The sequence below is a fragment of the Sorex fumeus genome, unplaced genomic scaffold (genome assembly GCF_029834395.1).
Source record: "Sorex fumeus unplaced genomic scaffold, SorFum_2.1 ptg000029l, whole genome shotgun sequence".
Classification (NCBI taxonomy): domain Eukaryota; kingdom Metazoa; phylum Chordata; class Mammalia; order Eulipotyphla; family Soricidae; genus Sorex; species Sorex fumeus.
Window position 1 is genome coordinate 1735489 of NW_026606086.1, and position 19356 is coordinate 1754844.

Below are 19356 nucleotides of genomic sequence, written 5' to 3' on the forward strand. Positions count from 1 at the left end.
TGCATCACAACATCCAGCTAGACTCTGCATGCAATGAACACTCATCCAGGTAGGCTGTGGGCAAGATGGGTGGGAATGAATGCTGGGCACAGGGAATCCCTAAGAAACATCCAAGGAGAGATTCTATGGGTGTTCAGGGGTTCTGAAGAAGTGACGGGATGTTTCTGTGCTGGAAACTAGACACCAAGAACCCTGTCCCTCTTCCTGCACCCCAATGACCCCTCCTGGCTCCCGCTGACCGTCTCCTGGCTTCCTCCCAAGCTCTTTCTTGTCATCTCTCTAATTGTAAGCTTGGGACTTCTGGTCCTTGGCTGGAGTTTGTGAATTCCCCAGTGATTCCTCCAGGCTCCAAGTTAAGTACCTGATCGGGCAGTGCAGGCTGAGAGTCGAGGGATGCTGTGGCAGCTGATGGGCACCCGTGGGCAGCATGGATACCCGGGTCAGTCGCTGACCCGTTACCCACCACTGTCTCCTTGCTAAGTGCCTCCTCACCCTCCCACCGGAGACAGATGCTGGTCTGAGCCTTGTGGGTTTCAGTCTGAGAGTTTGGTTGGGGGCTAAGGAAGGAGGTGACAGTGAAGAATCCTCCCTGTCCCGAGTGTGCAAACCGAGGAGAAGGAGGAGATGATGTTGAGTGTGGAAAGCTTTGTGCAGGATGCCTATTGAATCTGCTTCCCTCCACTCCCAGGTAAGTGAGGGGCCTTTCCCTGTGAGCCCCGCTCCCTTCCCTGAGGTTCTGTGGCTGATTGTAGCACCATTCTGCATTTTGACTTGTGGATCAGCACTTTGTCTTTCTACCATTGTCTTCCCTAATAAGGTTTCTCCCTGTCATGGGGGTTACAAAGCATCATTTAAAGTGCCCTGTCCTTCCCCTCTCTTTCTCCTTGTCTCTTCCTCATTTGATTCCTCTTTTTCTGCCCTAACGGTCTCATCTGTGTTAGTCTCTCTCTGAATTGGGAAGCTGGGAAACGGATTCTTGAGTTGAGGGTGATCAAAAGTCAAATATTAAAGAGAAGTGAGGAGAAATGAGGGTGGAGTGGTAAAAAGTGGTGGTGAGTGATGATCAGACCTGCTGATCTCCTCCCCAGAAAGAACCTTTTAGACAACCTTGAGTTATTTTGTGGTGTTGTTTGTAGGAGGAAAAACTGAAATCACTAACTCAACTTCACTCAAAAGCATGAAGTGAGAGGGCAGGAAACTGGCTTGGGAGATGCCAGAAAAATTTCCTGAGTTGTTCGTAAAATACAATTCATCATTCAACAAATATTTCCTGAGAACATAATACAGATCTTCCTCCACTTATGGTGGGTTACATCCTGGTGTTGACCTCACAAGCTGAAAATACCTATTGTTGAGGATGCATTGAATTCTCCAAACCCACTGGGCTTCAGAGAGAGCTCAGCAGCCTACCCTCCCCATGCTCAGAAGAGCTCTGCGAACGAACATGATATCATTTCTTCACCCTCACAATCTCAAGGCAGATTCGGACATGGCTGCTGTCCCTCATCACAAAGGTAGTGGCAGATGCTAGTTCAGGAAAAATCAAAGTTTAAAGGAAGGGTGATACAGGACCCTCTTTTGTACCATCATCACACCCAAACATCTTTGTGCAGGGACTGATTGCTGGCTGTGGTGTTCTAGGAGTCAGATATCCCTGAAAGCTGAAGTGACACCAGGGATTTAGAACCTAGGTGAGGAAGCAAAATCAAGCCAATCTAACATGGTTAAAATATAGCCTAGCCAGGCTGGAGCAATAGTACAGTAGGTACTATTGGCCTTGCATGTGGCTAACCCGGGTTCGGTCCCTGGAATCCCATATGGTCTCCTGAGAACCACCAGAGGTAATTTCTGGGTGCAGAGCCAGGAGTAACTCCTGAGCATTGCAGGGTATGACCCAAAAATAAATATCCACCTCCCTCCAAAAAAAAATAGTCCTCTTGATAGTATTGGAGGCATGAGAAACACAAGACAAGGCACTGAAGAAAATGCAGGATTGGTGATTTCAAACCCACATAGGGTTGGACTGAAAAGGTGAAGGAACATATGAAGCCAATCTGGAAGATCGTTAGGTGGGGAGGTGGGAGACAGGCCAAGACTCCCAGACTTGAAGCCGGTGAAAGCAGGGGCTGGGTGGAGTCTGGGTGATGACAGAAGGAAGGATGTCTGTGGAAGTCTTGCTTATTCTTGGAGCATTCTGGCTTTTTGGTTGTGGCTATAGGTTCACTCCATTCTTTTTTTTCTTTTTTTTTATTAGTGAAACACCATGAGGTACAGTTGTAGATTTAAAAATTTTTGTGCTTGGGTTTCGATTATACAATGATCAAATACCCATGCCTCCACCAGTGCCCATTTTCCACCACCATGGATAATATCCCTCCCACCCCTATCCCCCCCCATCCCACCCTTCCTCTGTGGCAGGGCATTCCCTTTTGTTCTCTCTCTCCTTTTGGGTGTTGTGGTCTGCAAAAGAGGCATTGGGTTCACTCCATTCTTATGTGGCAGACAGACTGCTGTGAAGGGAAGGATGGAATGGAGAGCAAATGCAATTATGAGCCTCTGTCATCACCCAGGGGAAATGACCACGAAGTGTCCAGGAGGGAATGGGCAGGTGAGAGAAGCCATCAGGGAAGGGAGAGAGTACTTTGGGGCAGAAGGACCTGATGCTCAGTTTTTTTTTATGACAGGACAGGAGTTTAGAATGACCTGAGTTTAGTCTTGGAAAGCTGGACACAGCTACAATTAGCTGAGATGAGAAGAAGCAAGAACAGGAGTTTTGAGGGTGAGAAAAAGGCTCAGATTCATGCTTAATTTAGGACAAGCTCATGGAAGCCACATCGAGATGTGGGTGGATCCCAGACAAATAGTAGATCCAAGAATCAGACATCAACTAGTTTTCAGTAGGGAGGTGACAGCAGGATTAGTGGGAGAAAGTGGGTGCAGTGGGACAGGTCAAAGAAGGGGACACAGGACAGTGATACAGGGGAACGATCACTCTGGAGGAGAACTGGGCACTGAAAGGGGGGTAAGGTGATATCCATGATACTCTCTACATAATACTATCATAAACGACAGTGCTAAAGGGAAAAGAAATGTGCCTGCCTAGAGGCAAGCTGTCGGGACACGAGGGACCTGGGGACACTGGTGATGAGATTGGTATTGGAGTATTGAATGCCTGAAATCCAACCGTGAGTAACTTTATAACTTTGTCATTCATGATGATTCAATAATTTTTGTCTTGTGTTTTGTTTGGGGGATCCACACCCAGCGGTGTTCAGGGATTACTCCTGGTGGTTTTCAGAGGACCATATGGGATGATAGGTATTTGACCACGTACACCTTACCCCCGGTGCTATCATTCTGACCCCACTCAATGATTTTTAATACTGTCACTGTCACTGTGCTCCCATTGTTCATCGATTTGCTTGAGCGGGCCCAGTAATGTCTCCATTGGAGACTTTGTTGTTACTGTGTTTGGCATATCGAATATGTCACGGGTGGCTTGCCAGGCTCTGCTGTGCAGGCAAGATACTCTCAGTAGCTTGCCAGGCTGTCCGAGAGGGGCAGAGGAATCGAACTCGGGTCGGCCATGTTGGCTGCGTGCAAGGCAAACGCCCTACCACTGTGCTATCGCTACAGCCCGATTTTTAATAATATTTTTTAAATAAGTTTTCAAAAAAGAATCAGAGATCAGAGCCAAGAGAAGATAGTAGGGGGTTAAGGCACATGTCTTGCTTGCAGTCAGCCCAGATAGACCCCCAGCACTTCATGAACCCCTGAACCCCATCAGGTGAGCCTTGAGGCCCCTTACGCACTGCTGGAGTGATGGGTAATCCCCAACACCATAGGGTTCCCACATTGAAACATCCATCCCATTTGATCAACAGTGGCTGAGCCCCTAAGTATTGTTTGGGGGATCTCCCAAAATAAGGAAATAATCGTGTGGCCGGAGAGATAGTATATCAGGTAGGGCATTTGCCTTGCACACAGTCAACCCTGGTCAATCACCGGCACCCCATAGGGACCCCAACCACAGCCAGGAGTAATTCCTGAGTGCAGCACCAGGAGCATGGCTGGGTGTGACCCCCTACCAAAAAAAAAGAAAGAAAAAGAAAGAATCGGGGTCTGGGATGGATTGATAGTACAGTAGGTAAGGTGTACCTTACACACAGCCAACCTGGGTTCAATCCCCGACATCCAATATGGTCCCCAGAATCCGCCAGGAGTGATTTCTGAGCACTGCTGGCTGTGGCCAAAAACCAAAATAAGAAATAATCAGGGCCAGAGAAGTAACATAATAGATGGAATGCATGCTTTGTATGAAAGAGGCCTAGATTTGATCCCCAACATCGTGTGCAGTTTACTGAGCACTGAGCCAGAAATAGCCCTGAGCACCACAGAGTGTGAGCCAAAAACCAACAAAATAAAAATAAGTTAAATTATTTAAAAAGAGGAAGGCCAGCTAGAAACAAACAATTCAGTGAATCTTCAGACAGTGACTTTAAAAACAGCGTTTTATTTAATTTATTTAAAATACTTTCTTTATTTAAAATTGATTTTTATTAAAAACACCATGATTTACAAAGTTGTTCATTGTACAGTTGTTTCAAACATTTAGTGTTCCAGCACCATCAGTGTCACCTTTCCTCCACCAATATCCCCAATTTCCTTCCCAATCCCAACCTGCCCTCTTTGGCACATTACAAATTTACTTTCTATTGCTTATTCCAACAAAACTTTTAGAACTGGCATATAGAGTGATCAGAAAATAAATCAGTGAAAGTAAATTTGTGATTATTATATGATCTTTATGTAAATAAGAAAATTTAAACCAATTAATACAATATAATAAAATACCTATTCTTATTTATATAAGTAAGCTTTTAACTCTTGTATCTAAAATATATTGCATTAAATTTTATTTTGTACTTGAATCTCGTTATGGTAATTTTCATGTCTTACCTGTCATTAATAAACTTTTTAAAGAGTTCTGTGCTAATATATTTTGGAGTTTACATAATATAGGTAAGGCCTACATATGGAATAAAATTTTCTCACCCTACACTTTATTTAAACACTGTGGTTTGCAAAATTGTTCATGATGCTGTGTTACAAGCATTCAATAATCCAACATCAGGACTGGAGTGATAGCACAGCAGGTAGGGCGTTTGCCTTGCACGCGGCCAACCCAGGTTCTATTCACAACATTTAATATGGTCCCCCGAGCACCACCAGGAGTAATACCTGAGTGCATGAACCAGGAGTAACCCCTGTTCATCGCTGGGTGTGACCCAAAAAGATAAATAAATAAATAATCCAACACCATTGTCACCTTCCCTCCTCCATTGTCTTCAATTTTCCCTCCCCATGGGGTAAGTTCTGATGTGACAGGAAGAGTGAAAGTTGCAATAGAGAGTGACAAGGAGAGGGAATGTAAGAGTTATGAGGTTGAAAATAGTGGGTAGACAATTTCTTCTGCATAGGAGAAGGAATTTCTGCTGAGGGGTACAGGGTGAGGGGCAGGAGGGGATCCTGGTGGGGTTTTTTTTCTGTAGTTGTCTTATTTTTTTAATGATTGAGGTTCTGTAGTTCACAATTAATAACGATTAAATGATAAATCAGAGTCAATAATTATTTCTTATGCAAGTAATTTCACCACATCCATCACCATTTGTACCTACCACCCTCTCCTAGGACCCCGACACTCCTCCCTCTCAAACTCACCCCCCATCTCCAACTCAGTGCTGTGGGTCAGTTCTCTCATGTCGCCTTTGGCCCTTGGTTGCTCCCTGTCTGTGTAGGTTTAAGTCCCACAGGTGAGAGAGAAAATTCTGTGTCTGCCTCTTTCCTTCTGACTGATTTCATGTAACACAAGCTCTTCTAGCTCCGTCTAAGTTGCAATACATGATTGAATTTTGATGTAGTATTTAAAGGTTATAGAATGATGGGGCCGGAGCAATAGTGCAACAGGTAGGGTGTTTACCTTGCACACAGATGACCTGAGCTCATTCTCAGCCACCCCATAATGTCCACTGGGAATGATCCCTGAGCACAGAGTTAGGAGTAAGTCCTCAGCAGCATCAGGTGTGACCAAAAAGTAAAAACAATTCCCCTTCCCCAAAAAATGTGTCTTTTGAGGGAAATACTGTAATGGTGGAGAGAAGGAGAACAGGGTGCTGATAGCCCTCCCTACTGTACTATCACTCCAGTTACATATATATATATATATATATCATATATATAAAGAGAGAGAGAGGCTTTGGTGTCATACCTGGTGATTCTCAGGAGTTACTCCTGGTTCTGCACTCAGTAATTACTCTTGGTGGTGCTCGGGGAACCATATGGGATTCTGGGGATGGAACTCAGTTTGACCACATGCAAAACATACACCCGACCAGCTGTCCCAGTCCAAATATATATTTTTTTTTTAAAAAAAAAAGCACCCAGGGGCTGGAGAGATAGCACAGCGGGTAGTGCATTTGCCTTGCACGTGGCCGACCCAGGTTCGATTCCCAGCATCTCATATGGTCCCCTGAGCACCATCAGGAGTAACTCCTGAGTGCAGAGCCAGGAGTAACCCCTGTGCATCGCCGGGTGTGACCCAAAAAGCAAAAAAAAAAAAAAAATTAAAAATAATTTAAGAAAGCACCCAAGCAAACAAAAATGAATCTGAGTTTGATCCAAAAAAGCAATACTATAAAGAATATAAGCAATATTATTATAATATATACCATATATACATACCATATTCTATCTTCATTGTCTACGCACCAACATCCAATTATGATGAAGAAGAAATTGAAAAGTTCTACATGGAGCTGGAGAAGTTCTATAAAGAACACCACACCTACAAGATCATTGTCGGTGATTTTAATGTCAAAATAGGACCAAGATCAGCCGAAGAACTCCACATGGGGACCCAAAACCTAGAATGGAATGACAGGGTAAGAGACTATCTGAGTTCATCATGTCTATCAAGACCATCCATGGTAACTGACAGTTCCAGAAGGTCAAATTTAAACATTGGACATGGGAGTCTCCTGGTATACGGTTCCACAAAAAAATTGACCACATTATATTCAATCAACGGTTTTGCCTAAACGATGTCGCTGTTGTCCCAAAATTCCAAACGGGGTTGGACCGCCATCTCCTTCGTGCAAAATTCTACTTCACAGAGCAAGGAGAAAGGGCTGCAAAGTTTAAGAAGATAACTCCCAGAACGACCACCAACTGGGAGGTCTTTGGCACTATTGTGGCAACATGAGAAGATGCTGTTGTTGAGAACATTGACAAAGAATACAATTGAATGGTTCAGCGCCTCTATGATTGTGTAAGGAACGCCAAAGAGAGATAGCCTCAAAAAGACACTTGTCTTCTAAAACTCTTGAGCTCATTCGCCAACGTGGCTTGGCGCAAGCCTCAGGCAACCACAAGCAAACATCCAAGCTTGCAAAGCAGTGCAGAGAAGCTATAAAGGAAGACCTCAAAGAGAGAAAGAGCAGCAGAGCTGGCAGATGCGGCAGAAGCCGGGAAAAGCATTCGCAATGACCGCCTGTCCTTCGCCAACTACAAGAACAAGATGACTGCCCTCTGACGTCCTGATAGATCTATCATATCTTTCAGAAGGGAAAAGATTATCCATGACTTCTACTCAGATCTCTTCAATAGCCACGTCCACTTGCCCACATACCAAATTCCGCAGGATGGATACGTTGTTCCCAACGTTCTCTCTTCCGAAATTCGACACACCATTTCATCAGTAAAGAAACGAATAGCACCCGACCCAGACAAGGTCAGATACGAACACCTGAAGAATCTGCCATCAGTACTTATCAATACACTGGCTAGGCTCTTCACATGCTACCTGTCCGAATGCAAGGTTCCGTCCCAATGGAAAACCAGCAGGACTGTTCTACTGTACAAGAAGGGAGACACCTATGACATTGGCAACTATCGCCCATTCTGCCTGTTGTCTGTCATCTACAAGCTGTTCACTCAAGGAATCCTGAATAGAATTGGCAGGACACTAGATGAAGGACAACCATGCAAACAAGCCAGGTTCCGAAAAGGATTCAGCACGGTCAACCATAATCCACACAATAACCAAACTCATTGAGGTTTCTCGGGAGTTCAAGATGCCGCTCTGTCTAACATTCATTGATTTAAAGAAGGTCTTTGATTCTGTTGAGACAAAAGCTGGTCATCGAAGCCCTAGCCAAACAGGACATTCAAACTCAATACATCAGGATCCTTCATGAGCTGTATTACGGATTCACTACCAGGATCTCACCATTCTACAAGGAAGTGATCATCTATGTCAAGAGAGGGGTTCACCTCAGAGATTGGCTCACATCCAAAAGAACAAAAGCAACCAATGCTGGCGCGGATGTGGCGAGAAAGGGACACTCTTTCACTGTTGGTGGGAATGTCGACTGGTTCAGCCTTTCTGGAAAACAGTATGGACAATTCTCAAAAAATTAGAAATTGAGCTCCCATTTGACCCAGCAATACCACTCCTGGGAATATATCCCAGAGAGGCAAAAATGTATAGTCGAAGTGATATCTGCACTTACTTGTTCATTGCAACACTCTTTACAATAGCCAGAAACTGGACGAAACCTGAATGCCCAAGAACAGATGACTGGTTAAAGAAACTTTGGTACATCTACACAATGGAGTACTATGTAGCTGTTAGAAAAGATGAAGTCATGAAATTTATATACAAGTGGTACAACATGGAAAGTATCATGCTAAGCGAAATGAGTCAGAAAGAGAGGGATAGACATAGAAAGATCGCATTCATCTGGGGAATATAAAGAAACAAAATATGAGATTAATACCCAAGAATAGCTGAGATCAACACCAGGAGAATTACTCCATAGCTTAGAGGCCAGCCGGGCATTCTAGGGGAAAGGGCAGCTCAGATAGAGAAGGGAGCACCAAATAAAGGGTGTTTGGAGGATCCTCCCAGGAGGGGAGATGCATGTTGAAAGTAGACTATGAACTGAACATGTTTGCCACTCAAAGCCTCTTTTGCAGACCACAACACCCAAAAGGAGAGAGAGAACACATGGGGATTGCCCTGCCACAGAGGCAGGGTGAGATGGGAGGGATGGGGGTAGGAGGGATATTATCCATGGTGGCGGAAAATGAGCACTGTTGGAGGGATGGGTATTTGATCATTGTATAATCGAAACCCAAGCACAAAAAATTGTAAATCTACAACTGTACCTCATGGTGTTTCACTAAAAATAATTTTAAAAAAAAGAGAGAGGGGTTCAGCATGGTGATAACATTTCACCAAAACTCTTCAGTGCCACCCTCGAGAACGTCATGAGACGACTGAAATGGGAAGAAATCACTTAATCACTTAACTTCCCGTTAGTCGTCGATTTGCTTGAGCAGGCGCCAGTAACGTCTCCATTTGTCCCTGTCGCGTGCTAGTGTAGCCCAATGGCATCTCTTCGCTCCGGGAACATGAAGGGCCTCAAACCGATCGTTCATGATCTTGACGAAGAAGTCTGACCATCTGGTAGGTGGGCGGTCACGCGGTCTTTTGACATCCCGTGGAATCCAGTCGGTAACAGTTCTAGTCCAGCGGTCGTCTTTAAATCTCATTACGTGACCAGCCCATCTGATTTTCGACACCTTGGCAAATGAGACAGCGTCCCTGATTCTTGATCGTCGACGGATGTCAGAATTCCGGATTCTTTCTCTCATTTGAGTGAAACGTGATATTCCAAGCATAGCTCTTTCTATTCTTCTTTGGGAGACCTGAATAGCGTTCTCATCTTGTTTGCGTAGGGCCCAGGTCTCTGAGGCATAAGTTAATGCAGGAAGAACAGTGGAATCAAAGAGATGTGCCCGGAGCCGGAGGTTCTTCGTCCTCTTAGCTATTTCTTCGACGTTCTTGAAGGTGTTCCAAGCCACTCTCTTCCTCCTGCGCAGCTCGGGTGCCAGGTCATTTGTCATGTTGACCTCTCGACCTAGGTACACATAGCTGTTACATTCGGAGATGGTCGTTCCGTTGAGAGCGAATGGGACGAGGAACGAGGCTGTTTCTCATAAACATTGTCTTCGTAAGATTCAGCTGTAGTCCTACCTTTCCACACTCACGGTCAGTCGGCCAGCATTTGTGCCGCTTGGCTGATGTTTGGTGTTATTAAAACAATGTCATCAGCAAAGCGGAGGTGGTGTAGTTGCCGACCATCTATCTTCACTCCCATTCCTTCCCATTCCAGTCGTCGCATGATATTCTCGAGGGTGGCACTGAAGAGTTTTGGTGAAATGGTATCACCCTGCCGCACCCCTCTCTTGACATCAACGATCACTTCTTTGTAGAATGGTGAGATCCTGGTAGTGAATCCACAATACAGCTCACGGAGGATCCTGATGTATTGGGTTTGAATGCCCTGATTGGCTAGGGCTTCAATGACCGCTTCCGTCTCAACAGAATCAAAGGCCTTCTTTAAATCAATGAACGTTAAACAGAGCGGCATCTTGAACTCCCGAGAAACCTCAATGAGCTTGGTTATCGTGTGGATGTGGTCGATGGTGCTGAATCCTTTGCGGAACCCGGCTTGCTCGCATGGTTGTCCTTCATCTAGTGTTCTGCCAATCCTATTTAGGATGACTCGAGTGAACAACTTGTAGATGACAGACAATAGGCAGATCGGGCGATAGTTGCCAATGTCATGGATGTCTCCCTTCTTGAACAGTAGTACAGTCCTGCTGGTTTTCCGTTGGGACGGAACCTTGCATTCAGACAGGTAGCGAGTGAAGAGCCGAGCCAGTGTATTGATGAGTACTGACGGCAGGTTCTTTAGGTGTTCAGGTCTGACCTTGTCTGGGCCGGGTGCTGTTTGTTTCTTTACAGACGAAATGGCATGTCGGATTTCGGAAGGGAGAACGTTGGGAACGACATATCCATCCTGTGGAATTTGGTATGTCGGCAAGTGGACATGGCTATCGAAGAGATTTGAGTAGAAGTCATGGATAATCTTCTCCATTGCCGTTCTGGAGAATGTGATGGATCCATCAGGACGTCGGAGGGCAGTCATCTTGGTCTTGTAGTTGGCGAAGGACAGGCGGGCGTTACGAATACTTTTCCCGGCTTCTGCCGCATCTACCAGTACTTCTGCTCTTCTCTCTTTGAGGTCTTCCTTGATCGCATCTCTGCACTGCTTTGCGAGCTCGGACGTTAGCTTGCGGTTGCCTGAGGCATGCGCCAAACCACGCTGGCGAATTAGCTCAAGAGTTTTCAAAGATAGGCGATTTTTTGTGGCTATCTCTCTCTTGGCGTTCCTCGCACATTCATGGAGGTGCTGAACCAGTCGATCGTATTCCTCGTCAATGTTGTCAACAACGGCATCTTCCCATGTTGCCGCAATAGTACCAAAGAGTTCCCAGTTGGTGCTCATTCTGGGAGTTCTCTTTTTGAACTTTGCAGCCCTTTCTCCCCGCTCTGTGAAGTAGAATTTTGCACGAAGGAGACGGTGGTCCGATCCCGTTCGAAATTTTGGGACAACAGCGACATCGGTCAGGCAAAATCGTCGATTGCATATGATGTGGTCTATTTCATTGTGGAATCGTCCACCGGGAGACTCCCATGTCCATCATTTAGATTCTGCCTTCTGGAACTGTGAGTTACCATGAATGGTCTTGGTCGACATGATGAACTCAGACAGTCTCTCACCCTGTTCGTTCCATTCTAGGCCATGGGTCCCGATGTGAAGTTCTTCAGCTGATCTTCTCGGTCCTATCTTGGTATTAAAATCACCCACAATGATCTTGTAGAAGGTGTGGTCTTCTTTATAGAACTCCTCTAGCTCCATGTAGAACTTCTCGATTTCTCTTTCATCATAATGAGATGTTGGTGTGTAGACAACGAAGATAGAAACCGCAGGCAGTGAGCCACATCTATTCAAATGTAAATGTCCGATTCGGGTTGTTAGGCATTCGAATGAATCAATGCTCTTGGCCAAGTTTGTGTTGACAAGGACACCGACGCCTCCAACACCTCCAACACCTCTTTTATCGCATGTTCCGAGGAACAATTCTTCTCCAGTGTTGAAAACGGCATGGTGAGATTCGTGCCTTCTTGTCTCGGTCAGTCCAATGATGTCGTACTTGATCATTCGCGCTTGTACCATCAGGTCCTCGATGGATGCATCTGATGCTAGCGTACGTGCATTGAAAGTACAGACGATCATTTTTGTCTTCCTTCGTTGTGGCAGCCTAGGTCGGCCTTGAGATTTTGTTGGCCTCTCCTTTCTCATCCTTCTCAATGCTGCCATGTCGGTGAAGCCTTCAGGGTCAGGTGAATGAGACCAGTTGTAGTTACTGGGAAGAAATAGGAGTGAAGATAGATGATCAGAACTACACACCACCTCCGCTTCACTGATGACATTGTTCTAATAACACCAAACATTAGCCAAGCAGCACAAATGCTGGATGACTTCGACTGTGAGTGTGAAAAGGTCGAACTACAGCTAAATCTCATGAAGACAATGTTTATGAGAAATGGTCTCGTTCCTGACATTCCGTTCACTCTGAACAGAGTGAACATCTCTGAATGCAACAGTTATGTGTATCTAAGTTGAGAAGTCAACATGACGAATGACCTGGCACCTGAGTTGCGCAGGAGGAAGAAAGCAGCTTAGAACGCCTTCAAGAGCATTGAAGAAATAGCTAAGAGGACGAAGAACTTCCAGCTCTGTGCACATCTCTTTGATTCCACTGTTCTTCCTGCATTAACATATGCCTCAGAGATCTGGGTCCTATGAAAACAGGATGAGAACGCCATTCGGGTCTCCCAAAGAGGAATTGAAAGAGCTATGCTTGGAGTATCACGCTTCACTTAAGTGAGAGAAAGAATCCGGAATTCCGACCTCCATCAGCAATCAAGAATCAGGGATGCTGTCTCATTTGCCAAGGCGTCGAAAATGAGATGGGCTGGATATGTAATGTGATTTGGAGACGACTAGTGGACTAGAGCCTTTATCAACTGGATTCCACAGGATGTCAAAACATCGCGTGACCACCCACCTATGAGATGGTCAGACTTCTTCATCAAGACCCTGAAAGATCGGTTTGAGGCTCTTTGTGTTCCTGGAGCAAGCAGACACCATTGGGCTACACTAGCACGTGGCAGTGTAATGGAATGTCAAGCGATCAAGTGACCATATGAATACATGTATTGTGATATAGAAAAAACAATTGAAACATAATTATTCCATCCTTTACATTCGTGTATACAACATAATACATTGTACACAATAGCACTGTAGCACTATCATCCTGTTGTTTATTGATTTGCTCGAGTGGGCACCAGTAACGTCTCCATTGTGAGACTTGTTGTTACTGTTTTGGCATATCGAATACACCACGGGAAGCTTGCCAGGCTCTGCCATGCAGGCGAGATACTCCCGGTAGCTTGCCAGGCTCTTCGAGAGTTATGAAAGTATTGAACTGGGCTCTGCGCAAGAAAACATAAAAATAGTAAAGTAAGTAAGTAAAGGCTCTCCCGTTGATCGTCGATTTGCTCGAGCAGGCCCAGTAACGTCTCCATTGGAGACTTTGTTGTTACTGTGTCTGGCATATCCAATACTCTCGGTAGCTTGCCGGGCTCTCCAAGAGGGGCGGAGGAATCGAACTCGGGTCGGCCATGTTGGCCGTTTGTAAGGCGAACGCCCTACCCGCTGTGCTATCGCTCCAGCAACATAAAAATAGAGTTAACAATATGAAAAGAGACAGAGAGAACTCAGTAAGGGTTCTCAAGTAGGAGTGAATCTGAATTGTTCCAGAAAAAATATAAAGAGATGGTGAGAGCAAGGAGCTAGCTTAAGAGCAGGAGCTCATTGTGTGTGGGAAATAGGCCTGGATTCAATTCCTGGTTCAATTCCTATCTTTTGTCGGTGGGTCAGAGCAATAGCACAGCAGATAGGGCACTTGCCTTGCTCACAGCTGACCTGGGTTCAATTCCCAGCACCCCATATGCTCCCCTGAGCCAGCTGTGAGCCAAAAACAAAGTTGGTCAACCTGTATGATATCATTAAAAAAGAAAGAACTCAATATCACAACAAGTTAAGACTTTGCTTGCTATATGGTCCAATGACATATAAAATAGCTACATTTGCTACCAATGTATATTTGTGATTCAGCTCTATGAGCTAGAAAGACTCATGTCTGTGTTAAAGGAAATATGAGTGCCAGAGAGATAGTACAGCAAGTAGACTGTTTGCCTTGCACGAGGTCAAGTAGGGTTTGATATCCAGCAGTGTCAGGAGTAATTCCTGAGTGCAGAGCAAGGAGGAACCCCTGAGCATTGCCGTATGTGACCCAAAAAAGCAAAACAAAGAAAAGAGAAGGAAATATCAAAAAGTATCCTATTCCATTCATAATCCAAAGCTGCTCCAAATCCCTTTGTATTATAAGGTCTTAATGAGTTATAAATAATACAACTGACTAAAATAGGCAGAAAATAAGGAAATAGCCTGAAATCCAAGAATATTTTGTTGTTTGGAGGTGGTTTTTTTTTTTGTTTTTGGAAGGGTGGGGAAGTTCATTTGTTGGTTGGTTGTTTTGTTATTGTTTTTGTTGTAGTTGTTTTGGTTTTGGGGGCAGTGCCCAGTGTGTACTCCTGCCTGTATGCTCAAGGAACCATATGGTGTGCCAGGGATCAGACTCTGGTACATTCAAGGCAAACACTATCCACAAACTATCTCTCCAGATGCAGAAATCCAGTATTTATTTTTTAATCCCACCTTTCCAGGTGACCAGGAACATCCACCGAGCCATGGCAATATGGGTGAACCAATCATCCACAGATGACTTCATCCTCCTGGGCATCTTCTCCCAGAGCCAGACTGACCTTGTCCTCTTCTCAGCGGTCATGATCGTCTTCTTAGTAGCCGTCTGTGGGAACGTCCTCCTCATATGTCTCATCTACACCGACTCTCGGCTCCACACCCCCATGTACTTCTTCCTCAGCCAGCTCTCCTGCATGGACCTCATGCTGGTCTGTGACATCGTGCCCAAGATGGCCACCAACTTCCTGTCTGGCCAGAAGTCTATCTCCTTCCTGGGTTGTGGCGTACAAATCGTCTTTTTTGCCTCTCTGGTGGGATCTGAAGGGCTCCTGCTGGGACTTATGGCTTATGACCGCTACGTAGCCATTAGCCATCCACTCCACTACCCCATCCTCATGAGCCCCAAGGTCTGTCTCCAGATTGCTGGGAGCTCCTGGGCCTTTGGCATCCTGGATGGTGTGATCCAGGTGGTGGCGGCAATGACCTTCCCCTATTGTGGCTTGAGGGAAGTGGACCACTTCTTTTGTGAGTTTCTATCTTTATTGAAGCTGGTCTGTGTCGATACATCCATTTTTGAGCATGTACTCTTTGCGTGTTGTGTTTTCATGCTTCTCCTGCCCTTTTCCATCATTGTGGCCTCTTATGCATGGATTCTCGGAGCAGTGCTCCGTATGCGCTCTGCTCAGGCCCGTAAGAAGGCTCTGACCACATGTTCCTCCCATCTCACAGCTGTGTTCCTCTTCTTTGGGGCCGCCATGTTCATCTACCTGAGGCCTAAGCGCTACCGGGCCCCACGCCATGACAAGGTGGTCTCTCTCTTCTACACAGTTCTCACCCCTATGCTCAACCCTCTCATTTATAGCCTGAGAAACCAGGAGGTGATGGGGGCCCTGAGGAAGGGGCTAGACCATTGCAGAATTGTCATCCTATAGTGAAAAGTCAGGGCAACCTGTACCCAGTGCTGCCAACTCGTGACTGGATGATACCAGGTAAGTCACATTCATACAAGCCTCTGCTTTCTCAATAACACGGATTGTATCCACTGCATTCTTTGGGAAGTCTTTGCAAATGAAAAAGCTAAGCTCTATCACTTTGGTGACAAAAAGAAAGGAAGAAATAAATAAAGGAAGAAAGAAGGAAGGAAGGAAAGACGGAAGGAAGGAAGGAAGGAAGGAAGGAAGGAAGGAAGGAAGGAAAGAGCATTTTCCCCTCTCTTGTGAACTGACTCCTTGATAAACTACTTTAAAATAGAAGTAGAGTGCAACAGATTGATAGTACACCAGGTATCATTTGCATTGCACGCAGCCAACCCAGGTTCGATCCCATTTGGTCCCCCAAGCAATGCCAGGAGTAATCCCTGAGTGCAGAGCCAGTAGTAACCCCTGAGCATCACGAGGTAATGCAAAATAATAAATAAATCAATAGAATGTAGGAGGCCGGAGAGATAATACAGCAGGGAGGGTGCTCACCTTGCATGTGGCCAATCCAGGTTTCATCCCTGGAATTTTATTATCATATCACCACAGATCATCAGATGTGATTCCTGAGTGCAGAGCCAGGAATAACTCCTAAACATTGCCAGGTTTGCCCCCCAAACTAAATTAATAATAATGATAATAATAATAATATAGAATATAAAGGGCCAGAGCAATAATATGTAGATAGGGCATTTGTCTTGCATTCATCCCAACCACACCATACAGCACCCCATACAGTCCCCTGAAAAGTGCCAGGAGTGATCCCTGAGTGCAGTCAGTGTAAGCCCTGAGCACCATAAGGTGTGGCCCAAAGACAAAAACAAAATATAAATGCAGATATAAGAGACCTCCAAATTTTATGTTCACCAGGTGTGTTTAACTTCCTAAGAAATTGCTAAATTGTTTTTCAATGTGGACTCTTCATTCTTCATTCCCATAAACATATGAGAGATAAACTGACCAGCCTCTTGGTGATGCTTGGTATGGTTAATTCTTTTCATTCTACTTAATAAAGTGAGTGATGATTTGCATTTCTCAGGTGACTGACTAATAAGGTTCATGTCTTTTTTATTTGTTGTGCCTGTATCTTCTTTAATAAAGTATCTTCTCAAATATTTTTTGATTTGGTAAGGATTCTTTTGGGGGTTTTATTGTTGTGATGTTATTGTTGTTGTTTTTTTGTTGTTGCTTGGGGGCCACACCCAGTGGTGCTCATGGCTTACTCCTGACTCTGCACTCAGGGATCACTCCTGGTGGAGCTCAGGGTCATGCATATAATGTGGAGTCAGGAATTGAACTGCATGCAAGGGTAGGGCCACACCTGCTGTACTCTATCTCTCAGGCCATGTTCAAATGCTTTTTAATGAAATGTAGAGTTTTCAAAGCTCTTTAAGCACTCTGAAGATACAGGTAGTTAGATCTACTATTCCATTACACTTAAAATTGAAATTAGGGGGTATGATGTCACCAGCAGGTCAATCTGTACCTGTGAGGCGAGTGCATCAGCAGCCTGATGGCACTGTCACACTTTCAGATACCCCAAAATTGCTACTGTGCCTTTGGCCAGACCCCAAAAACTTGGGGCAAAGTTTACCAAGAAAGTAAATGGCCAAAAGTTAGGTATATGGGAGACACACCCAAAAACCACCTCCGGCTCAGCTATATAATTGGAGGCACGGCTTCTCTGGTTCCTAATCAAACTGCTTAACAGCCATGATCCAGAAATGAGACTCAGAAATGAATCTTGGAATCCAAAGACTTTTGGCAGAAATGCGTCCTGTTCCTGCAGTAGGTTATTGGCGCTGGGCCACTTCAGGTGAGAATAGGTTTCATGCCTTTGCCTGTTGCCCCAGGCGGCCCGGTGACCGCCATCCTCCAGAGGCCACTGGACAGTCAGGTTTGGGCCTGCAGTGACGAGACATGTGGGGCCTCACAGATGGGGGTGGAACCAGACCTTTCCTCCCCATCCCAGAGAGACCCTGAGTCGCCGCCTAATTAACAGAAAGATAAAGTGGCCTGAGCATAGCAGGTAGGGTGTTTGCCTTGCACGAAGCCAACCCCAATTCAGTACTCAGCATCCCATATGGTCCCCTAAGCCCCGGCAGGAAAAATTCCTGAGTGCAGAGCCAGGAGTAACCCCTGAGCATCACCAAATGTGACCCAAAAGGTCAAAATTATATAATCACTTAATCCCCGTTATTCATCGATTTACTCGAGCGGGTGCCAGTAACATCTCCATTCATCCCGGTTGCGTGCTAGCGTAGTCCAATGGTATCTGTTCATTCTAGGAACATGCAGAGACTCAAATCGATCATTCAGGGTCTTGACGAAGAAGTCTGACCATCTTGTAGGTGGGCGTCCACGTGATCTTTTGATGTCCCGTGAAATCCAATCAGTAATGGCTCTAGTCCAGCGGTTGTCTGTAAACCTCATTACGTGTCCAGCCCATCTGATTTTTGGTGTCTTGGCAAATGAGACAGCGTCCCTGATTCTTGAGCATTGACGAAGATCAGAACTCTGGATTCTATCTCTCATTTGAGTGAATCGTGATATTCCAAGCATAGCTCTTTCGATTCCTCTTTGAGAGACCCGAATAGCGTTCTCATCCTGTTTTCGTAGGGTCCAGGTCTCTGAGGCATATGTTAATGCAGGAAGAATAGTGGAATCAAAGAGATGTGCTCGTAGCTGGAGGTTCTTTGTCCTTTTAGTTATTTCTTCAACGCTCTTGAAGGCATTCCAAGCCACTCTCTTCCTCCTGCACAACTCAGGTGCCAGGTCATTTATCATGTTGATTTCTCGACCTAGGTATATATAACTGTTGCATTCGGAGATGGTGGTTCCATTGAGAGCAAATGGAGCATCAGGAACAAGGCTGTTTCTCATAAACATTGTCTTCGTAAGATTCAGCTGTAGTCCGACCTTTCCACATTCACGGTCAAAGTCGTTCAGCATTTGTGCCGCTTGGCTAATGTTTGGTGTTATTAGAACGATGTCATCAGCAAAGCAGAGGTGGTGTAGTTGCCGACCATCTATCTTCACTCCCATGCTTTCCCATTCCAGTCGTCATATGATGTTCTCGAGGGTGGCACTGAAGAGTTTTGGTGAAATGGTATCACCCTGCCGAACCCCTCTCTTGATGTGGATGATTACTTCTTTGTAGAATGGTGAGATCTTGGTAGTGAATCTGCAATAGAGCTCACGAAGGATCCTGATGTATTGAGTTTGTACGCCCTGATTGGCTAGGGCTTCCATAACTGCTTCCGTCTCAACAGAATCAAAGGCCTTCTTTAAATCAATGAACGTTAGACAGAGCGGCATCTTGAACTCCCGAGAAACCTCAATGAGCTTAGTAATCATGTGGATATGGTCGATGGTACTGAATCCTTTTCGGAATCCGGCTTGTTCACATGGTTGTCCTTCATCTAGTGTTATGCTAATCCTATTCAGGATGACTCAAGTGAACAGTTTGTGGATGACAGACAATAGGCAGATTGGGCGATAGTTGCCAATGTCATGGATGTCTCCCTTCTTGTATAGTAGTACAGTCCTGCTGGTTTTCCATTGGGATGGAA

The 19356-nt window shown here is 45.2% G+C and overlaps 1 protein-coding gene across 1 annotated transcript; it reads left to right on the forward strand.

Moving 5' to 3' along the window:
- Positions 1-14794: 14794 nt before the first annotated feature.
- On the forward strand, positions 14795-15739 carry LOC130024578 (olfactory receptor 56-like). Its single transcript, XM_056115291.1, has one exon. It carries the CDS (start codon positions 14795-14797, stop codon positions 15737-15739), a length of 945 nt encoding a protein of 314 aa, XP_055971266.1.
- The last annotated feature ends 3617 nt before the right edge of the window (positions 15740-19356 follow it).